This window comes from Pseudopodoces humilis, chromosome 1 (genome assembly GCF_049639895.1).
Source record: "Pseudopodoces humilis isolate 2021_Gansu_Grassland_sample_001 chromosome 1, ASM4963989v1, whole genome shotgun sequence".
NCBI classification, from domain to species: domain Eukaryota; kingdom Metazoa; phylum Chordata; class Aves; order Passeriformes; family Paridae; genus Pseudopodoces; species Pseudopodoces humilis.
In genome coordinates this window covers 87,606,344-87,619,561 of record NC_142200.1, presented here as the reverse complement: position 1 = coordinate 87,619,561, position 13,218 = coordinate 87,606,344, and the positions used below count along the sequence as shown (strand labels likewise).

At 38.5% G+C, this 13,218-nt stretch overlaps 1 protein-coding gene across 1 annotated transcript in view; it reads left to right on the top strand.

The window, feature by feature from the left end:
* The window catches only part of LOC102100973 (uncharacterized), a 263,975-nt gene that overhangs the window by 134,096 nt on the left and 116,661 nt on the right, over positions 1-13,218 (top strand). The window contains exons 8-9 of the mRNA XM_088053539.1: positions 8,451-8,515; positions 11,501-11,663. Of these exons, the coding sequence (XP_087909665.1) occupies positions 8,451-8,515; positions 11,501-11,663 (228 nt within the window). The remainder of the gene's footprint in view (positions 1-8,450; positions 8,516-11,500; positions 11,664-13,218) is intronic.

Here is a 13,218-nt window from a genome sequence, read left to right as displayed (position 1 = left end):
TACAGAATACAAAAGAATACAGTCAAGAATACAAAGCTGACAATGTTTAGTTTTCACCATGTCTTAAAAGTGGGTGACTTCATTTTAGGCAAGCTACCTATATGCTATGCTCATTTTTGGACTGTCAAAGCATTTCTACAGTCAGTTAGTGTAATGGTTTCCATTTCATTTGCATGATATAGTAGGAATTATGGCTATCTTCTTTAGCACATAATTTTCTTTTGAAATCCATCATTAGGCTGAGCTCATTGACTTCATTATAGTTCAAACAGGTAGCCTGCTCTTGGACTTGTGAATAAAGATATCAGGGAAGCCTATGTTTGGGGGCAAAAAACAAAAGGTGAACTTCTCAGTGGTTGAGATACTGGGCTTCTGTGCCTTGGACTTCTGATTTCCTGCTTAGTGAGAGTCTGTGGTCCTCAGATGTGTGTCAGCACCCACTGAGCAGACCCATAGTCTGATGTAGAAGCCAAATATGTAGCTAGGGGACTTCTCAGCCCTGTAGGTTGGCAATCCAAGATTCCTAAATATCTTTGCTCTATTAGGTTTGCTCCTGTGTCCTCAGTTGGAAGACTGGGAATCTTCCAAATTTCTAAGGTTCCTACCTTATTGCTTCTTGGCACTCAAATCCTTTTTTTTTTTTTAAAGGAGTGGGGGGGATTGAAGAGGGAGCATGGAAATTGCCTTAAACATAAGCAAAATAGTGGAAAAGATGTTCTATACATTTGTAAATAGTCTGTTGCTGTGCTGCCACAATACCCCCAGTACAGCTTTAGCTGCTCTTTTAAATTGTGGCACTTTTTTGATTGCTTTGTGCAGGGATTATATGAGTTCCATTTAAGTAAATATTCAAATGGAAATAATGAAAATCTTCCATATTTCCTATGTTTTCCACTAAAAATTAATTCACTTAGTTTTACTGTGTTCTTTCACACTTGAAGATCAGAAGGGCAATTAAAGAACTGAAGTAATTCTTGATATTCTGTTGAGCTGGAACAATGATTCCTACAGCTGCTGGAAATGATGATACGGCATTTGCTGCTGCTTAAGGAAATCTGAATGGTCAGCTCTCTGGCTCATTATCCTGCTATGAACTCCTGTGAGGAAGTCCATTTCTATGGTTCAATAAACAGAGGCAATTGGAAAGATTCTTCAAAGAGAATTAGTGATTTCCAGGTCCTGATGAAGTTTAAGAGACTTAATCAAGTACTGACCACCTGTTAAAAGAGCAGAACTCAGATGAGGATTGTAAGGAATGCATTAGCATTACTGATGAATAGAAGCACAAAACTGCCAAAAGTAAGTACAATAAAACCAAACTTTTAATTGTTCATGAATGATTTTTTTCCCCAGGGTTATTTCTATTTTTAACACATTTTGAGCCAAACTGTAGTCACAGGTGTAGCTAAGTCTACATTTGGTTAGCTTTTGTGACAGGGGTACTCCTTTGCAGCATTAACAGACTACATGGATTTTGAACTGCAGATAAAGGAATTGCTCTCTGTGCTGGAAAGTTTTGCTTCTGCAGTCTTACAGTAGAGCTGAATTTGTTGAGTGAACCCTGTGCCTGTGTATGGCATATCTGACCTTTACTTCATAGAACAGATTAATTCAAGTGGAGAAGAACCAGACCTCTGCAGCCTGTCTAGTCCAACCTCCTGCTCTTGAGGTGTATTGGGCTTTTCATGTGCAACCTGACTTTTTACGGGCTTTGGAGTTCAGATCAGTTTGTTAGTGGGAAATATAACCAAGTAGTCTGTAAGTTGAGAGATGTTAAAATACTGTGAAACAGTCCAGTTGCATTACGTGCCTGCTTATTTATTTAGTACAAAGCTGAAAAATCATCACTGTTGTTCAGCCTGCTGGCAACCTGTTAGCACAGTTGGTTTCTCTCATTATTGTGCCAGACCCTTAGACAAGATGCAGTTTTCAGGACTAGGTGGTTATGATGAGAACATATAATAAAGTCAACACATTCACTCAAAGATACATCATCACAATATGATGTTATTATACAGATGCTCATATCATCATTCAAATCAGAGAAGGATCTCAGCTGAATATGTGGAGCAATTTCTTTTCCTTTCAGCAGAGACTTGGAGCAGGATGCAGGCTTGCAGGAGGAGGTCTGTTCTTTACAGAGAAAAATCATTAGGCATGACAACTCAGCATTGCCACTGTTGTATTTAAGATAATCATACAGTAAACCGTATTTAAAGTGTTTTTTCCATCTCTGTAATTTTCATATACTAATTGTAAGTGAAAGTCTCTCTTAATTATAAAGTGTTCAAATGTGTCTGCACACTTGAAACAGAAGATGATGTAAAAGGGAGTACAAATGGAAATTATTGGGTAAAGTCAAAGTCTATACTTTTTGATTACAATTATAATGGAGGCAGATTTGTGAGGTAATGCTTTACTGACGGTCAGGAAAAAGAATGGGGACTCAGAAAGATGAAAGAAATTGTAACCTCTGACCTGAACATGATTTTTTTGGGTGACTGTAACAAGCAAATTTGTTGCCATGACTCAAGTTTTCCCTATCTGCAAAACAGACCTAAAATTAGATACCTGCTTTGTGGAAGAGTAAGAGGATTAAAGGAGTAAAGTTTCATGAGGGACTTTGAAAAGGCTTTACAAATAATAAAAACATTCTGTGCTGAAATTGACAAACATTTTTAAATTCCAGAAGAATGGGGGAAAAACACAAAAAACTTTCAGTGTTTCCGATTGGTATTTCCTTTCATTTTGCCTTCAGTTGTGTCCTGACTTTCTGTCAGTATCCAGAAAGTAGAAAATAGTTGTAAAATGTTCATTGCAAGGCTTATGACCACTTTTTCATTGTTAATGTAAACTATTCATTTTAGATCTGTAGATTGGCATAGTTCACTTTGGTTTTCACTGGCTTCGCTCATGCTACATGGCTTTATGCTGGAGGGAATGTACTCCCTAATAAAATGTGGTTAAGTGTCTTCCATCATATCTCGGTAGCATATTCTGTTATATCTTACTGTTCAGGCTAAAAGTGTCAAAATCTTCTTAGTAGCTGGTGATTTCTAGGCTCTCTCTCTATGGAGACATCTGAACTTGTGGAACTTTGACAGGCTAAGATGTTTCTGCTTAAAGTCTCCTAAACAGTGGCAAAAGACATGTCAGCATTACATATTTTCAGTGTTTGCTATGGTAGCCAGATGTTCTCGTAAATGGCCTTGCATTCGCTCACAACACTCTCTAGATTTTGATGAGGATACCGAAGATTTATGACCTTGAAGCTGCATCTTCTCAACTGTGAAGCAGTACGCATCTGAAGGAGCACCTAGTGGTTCTTCTGAAGAAACTACAGATGTTCTCTCTGTGAACAGCAAGACAGGAATGAGAAGAATGACTTCTCTGTTTTGAGGCTGGAGAGGCAATTTTTTTTTTTTTTCAGAAGTTGGGTAGCTCTGCAGCAGTCATTCTAGAGTTTTCTCAGTGTATCTTAAACAAAGTGATTCACGTTCTTTTAATTTATTAGTCCTATCATCTTGGATGAAAATCCTGAATGAAAACATCTCTGAGTTTTGAGGAAATTCAGGTTCTTGTTTAATCACACCTACTTCACAGCTGGATCTAGTTTCCATATCTGTTGAAAATTAGCGCCTCTGATATATATTCTTATAAAAGCATTCACCTTGATAGCAGAATGCTATGTTCCTCTGTTGACTGCTGCATTGTTAGAGATAATGCGCTGCCTTACAGATTTATCAAAATGATCAGCTATAATGTTGTCACTAAATGTATCTGTATCACTCAGTGTATAAGGCTGTAGCACGGCTTAAGTAAATCTCACTTTGTGTTCTTTTTAAACAGTATCAGTTTTAAAAGCGAGTTTGAGTTATATTACAAAACACTCAATTGTCTAGGTTTTTAATTTGATTCTTGTGAACAGTAAATTATGTTTCTATTTGAAAGGAAAGTCAGGGAGGATTTGCTTTGTTGTTTTTTCTCTTTCTCCTTGAAAAACATCTAAGAGTTTGTGGTGCATTTTTTGGCAGAGTCCACCATCAGTAACACTACCATGTGTTCAGGGTTTGGCACAACTTTACTTTCTGGTTTGTGGCCATCTCCTTGACAAGGTTACACAAATTCCAACAGGTAATGGGTAGTGCAATTTTCAGAGCAGGTCTTATCCAGTTCCTTTAGTCTTTGCTTCCAGTGAAGGGCACTCATTTAACTCACCTCTCCATGCCTCTCTTCCCTGTGATCTCTTTACAGTTAACATGAAGCAGATAAACCTCTCAGAATTTCAATTTGCCTGAAAAGAATGTTAACATGTCTTGCAATATTTTTTTTTTTGTTCACCTCAAATGTTTCTTCATTTTTTATCTTGTTTTGTGGTGTATAGTGCTTAAGTCACTGGGAATGAATCCCCACACAGCAGCCAGACTGGGAAGGAGGAGAACGAGGTGGCACCAGCGGGACTAGAGATCTGGGTTTTATTTCTATACTGCTGACATTTTTCTCAGTGAACTCTCCCTTGTCCCATCCATAAGAATAGAGTGGGCAAGATTTCCATCACTGAAAAACATTTTAGGATGCAAAGATGGAAATTCTGAGTAAAATATTTTAATTGGACATCTGTTTAAACCTAAAAAAGATAGCACTACCTGCACTGTGATGTACCAACATGATATTTCAAGGAGTGGAATGAAGGGGAAGCACCAGCTGTGTGTGTGGGATCGCTGTGGGCAGTGGCAGGCTGCTGGACACCCCACAGGTTGTGTCTCCATGCTGCCTCTGCTGCACCCTGACCTGGTGAGGAAGACATGCAGGAAGGTGAACCCCTACAGCACTCCTTGCATGGAGTATGATTTTCACCAAGGCCAGTGCTCCACTGGCTGTTTTAGATTGCGATGGGAGGAGCTCCTCAGCAGAAAGCTGTAGTACCACTGCTAGGACTGACCAAAAAGGGGTGTATGTGTGTAAATGTTTTCCCTAAATGCTCCATTTTGCTGAACAATAAGAGCCAAATTGATTTTGCTTCAAAACTTTGCTGAATTTTGTGGGTTTGCTTTCAAGAGGAAAGGGTGTGTTTGGGTGGGGTTTTGTTTAATTTTTCAATTTTTTTGAAAAGCACTATACAACCAAGTCCTGCCATTTGTGAAGTAGTTTGATGCTGAAAATAACCAATCAGCATGGATTAGTCGTGTTGAGTCACTAATGAGAAACAATGTACACCATTGTGTGTGTCTAGGCTGAGCCCAGACTGAAAGACCTTTTCAAGCCCTGGTCTCGATGACACGCTCTGGAATCAGTAGATAGGCCGTTTGTGTAATTAGACCTCAAGATAGCCAGTGAAGAAACCAAGAAAGACATGCAAAGGAGCTGGCTCACAGCTACGGCAGAGCCTGGTGTCAGGATGGGGAGTAGGACAAAGTGGAGCTGTGACTGAGCCCTTCTGCCTTCAAACAACTCCCCCCTTTTCCCAGTACCTCCCAGACCAGCAGCTCACAGCTCACAGCCACTTATTTTCTGAAGGGGCCACAATGTCTTTACAGACTCGAAGCTAAACCACATTTCATGCCTTCTGGTTGGGAATGCCCGTTGTCAACAATGGGTCGTTGTCACAGTCTAGACGATGCTGGTGTCATGATGAGAAACAAGCGCCTTGCTATATGTGCCATGGTGTATGTCATTGACAAAAAGCACTTGGTTTATTCCAGTAAAGCTCTGATTCAAGGGGTATTGCAGAAATGACTATTCCACATTAAAAATAATATATATATGGGCTGTTCTGCTTTTGAAAACTTACACATTTTTTTCCTCTATTAAATTGCTTCCTGGTGATGGAAATGTCTGGGATTTTATTTTTTTTTTTTCTTCTGCATCTACTTTCCTTTAGCTTGCACACCCCTGAGGTAATTAGTGTAGGTTAAAATTTACATAACTGACTTTGGGGTTTTGCAAATAAGAAAGATGGAAATTTATTCAAGGCGGTGAATAATTCATTTTAAAGCAAGTTTCCTGTTTTTTTAATCATGTAGAAGATGTATTGCAGACTCATAGAGGTTTTCTGAATAGGACCTTAAGCACTGAATTTTTGATATATTTTTTTTTCTTAGTATAGGTAAAGAAATATTAACCATGACTCATTGCACTTTTCCTGTTCAATAAGATTTGAATAAACTTAACAAATTTATTAGGTAGATGATAGAGCTTTTTAAAAATTATCATGACACACTGTGACAAATATTTTACTAGGATCCAGAAGAAATAGTTTTAAATCATATTCCCATTGCCACTTCAGAGGCAGAGATGGAAAACAGTGCAGTTCATACAGAGAAGCCTGATTCATATTTTCTTTTGAATATTCATTATTTAATTAAGATTAGGAAGATAAACAAGGGGATTGGACAGCTGTGGGAGTCTGGTAATAAAATCAATTTTTTTTAAAGAAAACTTCTTTACTGCTGGCTCAGTGTAAACCTGTAGTGGTAATGTCTGAATGTTGTTACAGTGTTATGGCTACTTGATATTTTACATGAAGTGAGTTTACTAGTTCATCTTATTTCTTAATCTAAGTGCTCACCTCAAAAATAGCTTTCACAGACATCACCAAGGGCTGTGTCCAGAAGAAGAGATGCAAGCCAAACGCTGCTCCAACTTTCTGAACTTTAGGTTTAACTGCCTAAAACTTGAAAGCTCTTGGCATGTTCCCTGGTGACTGCAGCCTGTTGGGCTATGGGAGGGGTCACAGGGTGGCTCTGACAGCCCTGACCAGACAGCTACCAGCTCTGCTGATGGAGGATAGCTCCAGAGCAGAGCCAGCTCCCAGCCCTTCCTGGGGAGGTGGTGTAAGTGGTGATTTACCAGCCTGGGGAAAGCAAATCAGTGCCAGTAGGGGTGGGAGAGAAATGGGTCCTGCTCTAGGGAGTCCTAGTAAATTTTAACCAAAAGCTGTCCAGGAGCAGGAGGGCTTGGTTCTCACCAGTGGAGGGGCGGTGGTGAAGGAAACATTGCCCATGACACAACTGCAATATGGAAAACTAAAAGGTCTCATTTTAAGCTGGTTCAGTCATGCCACCTTTGTAATTGTTTATGTGTGACGCTTGACGTAGAGGATTTATTGCATCTATATCGTCTGAGGATAGCTGCTGGGACTGCCAACAAATCACACTGATCTTTAAGGCAACCATGCTGTCTCTGCTTTAATTTTACAGGGTAAAAAAAGTAACTTTAAAGGTTACATACACAGGCTTTTGTTGCTTTTGTCTGTTTTCACACTCTGACAGTTTTGATTTTGGAAATGGGTAGGATGCTTTGCCTTAGTCTTCAACAGATATTTCCAAGTTTCCTTGAAAACAGTCAGAAACTTGTCCAAAAATTAAGAGATTTGGAAGAAAGGAGAGACTTTAACAGCCAGATATGGAGCCTTAATGGGGAATTTTTCTCCATTGACTGCTGCGTTGTCTCCCTACCAGAATGACTTTTTGCCTTTGAGGCTCAATGAGAGTACAAGTGGAGCATAGCTTCACACTGCTTAGATAACAGCATAGGGCACACAGCAGAGTGTCTTTTTCTGTATTGGTGGTGTAGTATTCATGTTTTATGTTGGTCTCAGTGACACCAGTTGAAGATCCAGACATGAGAAATGCCTTTGAATGTTCAGCAAGATCTCTGAACAGTGCAGGTCAGGTGGAAGAATTTTGTTTTCATGAGTGTACAGCCACCAGCAGTAATTGTTATAAGTTTTTGCACAGAGAACACAGCCTAATAGATGCTGATGCTAGCTTCTAGATGGAAAGACTTTTTCAGCATGCTGTGCAAGAGAAGAAGAACTTCAAACCCTCCAGCTTCATGCTGGAGAGCTGCAGAACTGCTGGGGGAGAGGACTGCTCATATGAAGACTGCTCATACTCCCACACACTGTAACCTCCAAAAATGCCAGTCCATCTCACCAAACATTTAAAAACCTTTGAGGTGAGACAAGAAAGACAGATTTGGAGCAGATTTAAAGCAAGGCTTTAAGATGTGAGTTCTTGGCCTATGCCTAACTGCTTTGTGTGCTGTTTTGTTGTGTGTGTGCAAACACACTTGTACATACATAAACATATGTGTGCTGACATATGACTTTGTGATTAGGTCATGTAATAATAATTATTACTGTAGGACACTACCATGTACATATATACATTGTAACAAAAGCTCTTAAAACAAGATGAGAACTCAGTTTCTCTTGGAAATAATGCAGTAAACATGGAAAACACACAGAAAAAAAAAAAGTTATGGAAAAAAAAATGTAATAAAGTAATGGTGGCTAAAATTCCTTATTGCTTCTGAAAAGCTTCAACCAGAAGACCTAAGGCAAAACTTTGGAAAATTGCACATTTATGGCTTTTATTTCCATGTTATTTTTGTACACTTGGAAATAAATTCTGATTTTTCTTTCTCTTGGCATGTGGGACTCAAAGCACAAGGGAGCTTCTGACCACAAGAAACAAAAGTGGAGAGACAGGATTTATGAACTCTTTCAAAGGTATGTCAGATAAGGGCTACTTTGTAATTCCATCTAGTGTACTTTCCTTCTAAAGACCTTTCAGTTCTTTACAGATATTAATGAATAGAACTTCTCCTAAAGAAAGGACTTCTGGCCTAGAAAAATTAAGCCTGTGCATTTGAAAGAGGTCTCTGTTTTGGATTACTCTGTTTTCAGATATCCAGCTTGGACTGTAGTTTTTAAGTGCTACACACAGTGCACTCCAAAAAGTGACCAAATGGTTTCTCCAAGCATCCTTCATCCTTGCCTCTGAATTAGTCTTAGAGAGTGAGGGAAATAGGAATTGGGGAAAAGTTTTTGTGATTAATGACCTTCAGATAAATACATATGTCAAAATACCTGTAAAGAAATGAACAGACAAAATAAATAACCCTCATGAACAGAGCAAAGGAAGCTTTGCTGTGACAGCAGATGAGCATGCTGCTAAGAGGCATAACTTCACTGAATAAATTATTGTCTTCAATCTAATATCCAGCGAAAGGAGAAAAATGGTGCAACTGGGAAAGAGATCAAATGTAGTTATTTAAATGTTTGATGTTCAGTAATGAAAACTGTTTACCTTCATAATTGTGTATTAGCAGCAAATAAAGGCAATAGATACAGTAGTTTAAAAGTAATAAAATCAACAACAAAGTGTATTTAATTTTAAATTGAATTGCAGGCAAATGGGCGTCCTAATGAACCCCTGTGTCAATGCAACTCTAACCAAATTAAGTGAAATAATTTCCATCAGGAGAAGCTAAGTACAAAGTTCCAAACAACTTATCTCCTTGAGAAAAATGCTTTAACTTCTCAGATGTTTCAGATCAATGAATTAGTTAGAGCCCTTTAAGAATCATCCTTTGTTATACTTCTGTTTAGGATGGTAGACCCAAGTTGATGTGATTAAAGCTCAGGGATAAAACTTCAAAGATGATTGACCCTGTGCTTCATGTATTCACTTCTTAGCACTTGAATCTTGTGCTTATTTCTCATCTGTCCTGGCTTGAGCAAAATTTCTATGTAGCTGTTCATTGCCACTAACATCCACCTAGACCTTCCAACTGATTCAGTTATTGCTTAGGAATTTATGTGATACAATTCTACTGTAGAGGAATCTGGAAAACAGTTTAGCTATGAGGCAGTGGTAATTTTACTGATGCAAATATGCACATATTCAAAACAAAAGAAATAGGCAACATCTGAACAGAAACTGATTTGTTAGCAATGTCCTACAATCTTGGGTGCAGGAGCATGTGTTTCAGAAGAGGGGAATTTGAACTGTATGTGCTTAAGCAGTAAGTATGCATGAGCCTGGGATATTTAGCGTGACTGCAGAGGCTCTGTTATTTTCTAATAAAGAACCATGTTAATCTTTACAAATGTGGAGATATCTCATATAATCACCTAGCATGCAAAGGAGGAAAATGGGAATGATGGCACTGGTATTGAATTTTTCAAAAGCTTGTCAGAAAATACTGAAGGAATGCTTCAGAAATGAAGTCCAGATAAATGTCATTGGTTTTAAGTCTTGATTCGTCCCTTTCTCTTTGTTTTCTTTTTGTTCTTTTTTTTTTTTTTTTTTAAATGAACACCAAGTGGTTGTATTTTCTTTTGTGGCTAAAGACTTAACTGAGTGTGTTGCTTGGCAGCCTAAGACAGCCTATTCTCTGATGCCTGTCTTGTGGACACCCAAGTCAACCCTGCACTGCAAGTGTACCTGATGCAGTGAGTTTTCCTTGGCTCCACGTGGCACCTCTCAGGAAGCTGCAGGGAGTTCCCTTGACTTCTCACATAGCTCTGGGTTGGCCCAGAGCTGTGAACAGCCTGCTCAGCCTCCACCTTCTGAGAACCACTGTGTGTTTATCTGTGCCTGTCCTGGCTCCACCTGCAAGTGTGGCTGGAGCATCACCAGCACTGGTGTGACTGACTGACCCTGGTCTGCTAAAGCACGTTGTGGAAGCAAGAGCTGACGTGTTTCAGAGCCAGCAGAGCATCTACAGATGTTTTTACTTAGGATCAATAATATTTAGATGCTGATGACACTTAGGAACAGAGGAATTACTCATGGTTCTGTGCCTGTTGAAAGATGGGATGAGATTGCCAAAGCATGCAGCTTTATAGTACTCATTGTAAATGACTTAGTTTAGCATTTGCTCCTGCTGTGTTCTAGGAATAAGGTTTTCTCCATAGGGTACTGTGCCTTTTGTGTATCCTGTGCACTAAGAAGGGCAGCATTGGGTTATCCAGTGGTGGGCTATTCTTGCACCACTTGCTGGTATTCTGTGTTGCTGTAGTGACCTTTCTCCAAAAACAAAGACCCAACAACTTTGAGTTGATATAATTACCCCCCAAATCACTTTAAATACGAAAGAAGTTAACATGTGAATAACAAGGAAGGTTATGTGATTCATATACAGCTGAAAATTTGTTTATGTGCATGGAAATAATTTATATATGTAGCTCTTATCCTGTATGTATTTTGAAGATTTATAAATTATCTAAGATTTACATATAAAAATGACAAGATTTTTTTAAAAAAAAAAAAACACAGCAAAAAGGTAAGATTTTTTTAAACAGAATTAAATTTTTATTTGTTCAAAGCAACCTAGGCCCCAAAGAATCAGCGTTTTCCAAAAATCTGCCCAAGTTTATTGAAGATGTCAGTCAATTCTCAAGGTGGTGACAGAGGCAATGGCTTCCTAATGAAATATTCTTAACCTAGAAGCTAAGCCCCAGTACTAGACAGAGCTGATTACAGACAGGCAGTGAAAGCTGGGGTTCCTTATGTCTTCCTGTGGCACAGGCTGACAAATTCTGGTCTTGTTATATTTTTTTTAATGCTGCTTTTTGAATCCTAGCTATTTCTCTGCTTTAGCACACTCTTGTTTCTCTGGGGTGCCCTGCAAGTCTTATGATATGTTCAAGGAAAACATCAAACTGTTCTATTTCCAACAGTGAGTGCTTTCTGTGTATGCATTATAGTTTGTTTCTTTTCCATTCTTCTTCCCGTTCTAACCTCTCCAGAGTGGGAAGTCAGCTACTGAAAACAGAGGAGAGTGGAATTGAAGAAGAAATGGCAGTCAGCTTTGGTAACCTTGCAGATGTGAATACTGGATTAAATGGAGCAGCAGGACCTTGTGGAAAGGTGAGATTCTCCATGAGTGCTCTTTTCCCTGCTATGAACTGCCAAATCACTGGATCAATTGCATCCCATTATATTTTTTTCCTGTTTTGTTTTTTTCTCTTTTCTTAGTTTAAGAGGATAGAATTTATCAGGTTTCAAAATATGCTTTCCAGCAAAACTAACCATAAGCTTAAAGAGAATGTCTAAAGCTATTAATGATGAATCATTTGGGCATGGCAAGAGTTCTTCAAAACAGTTTGTAAGCGCTGGCCAAGCAAAGTCTTTCAGCAGGAGATGAGACAGCTATGCCACCATGCAAATGAGACAGGCTTGAAATATGATGAATCTTCTATCTCCTTTTCCTACTCGACTGACACTCGCTTTGAGGAAGGTTGTAAATGCAAGAGAGATTGTGGTATAATTCCTCAGACTGGCGTTTCTGCCCCCCAGTCACTATTCGATTATCTTCCAAATTGCTGTGTTTCAGAGAGATAAAGATTTTTTATGGCTTGCTGACTTGAAACAACCAGAAGAGCCAGAAAAGAGATGGCTAACCGGCCATGCATAGTAATTCCATTGGTAAATGACAAAATCTTTGTTTGTATGACATTTCCAAAGTTACTACAGAAGATGAATCTAAAATACAAAATGTCACATTTGGCATGCAAAACTATCACAATATATTTCAGTATAAAATTCATAGAGGCGTTTAATTTAGAATGTGTTTAATAATGAAGGCTGCCTGCATCAGTAATCCTGCCTTGAGGTTTAAAAAGATTGTCTTATTTATTCATATAATGTTAATTTTTTTATATATGATTCAGAAACCAAAAATATTAAGGTTAAATCTTCATTGTTAATTAAGATTTTCTAATTAAGCTGAATATAATTGTCATTCAGATTAGTTGTTAAGTATGGTTTGTGTTGAGAAACAAAAGAAGTTTAACAAATTCAACTGTTTATTTAACTGCTTAATTTAATTCCAGAAGCTTTCTATCTATATGGAAATATGCTATCTCTTCCAAAATAAATCCAAGACAGGATTAAAGAAGAGATTATTAGCTACTGTAGGCTTAAACTGTGAGACCACTAAACCTAGTAGTCAAGGTAGCCATGTGATTCCTAAGTGTGGCATGAGTTCTGATATCCAATTGCATTAAAAGAAGACCTAGCAGTAGTCTGTTCTCATAATAATGCAAGAAATTGATTTCTTGGTGAATAGAGAAACAACACTGCTGATTTTAAGCACTACATCATTAGTTATGGCAGAAACAGTTTTATCCATTCAAATCAACACTTGAGCCTAACTGGGATGTCCTGTTGTGTGCCTGACCCTGCAGATTGTGTTTGGGCAGCACTAAAATATCTTTTGATGCAGTGAGACAGACCCTACGCCATAATTGAGGCAAAGTTGGGTAAAGATCATGCCATTGTGCCTGTTCCCCTCCAAAAACCTCCACACTGGGAAGCTGTGAATACAAGGAAAGCACCAGAAAAACATTTCTGGTATGCAGCATTTATTCCATACTAAATATTCTGTAACTCAGACAACATCTTGTCAACAGCAAGTGGCAGA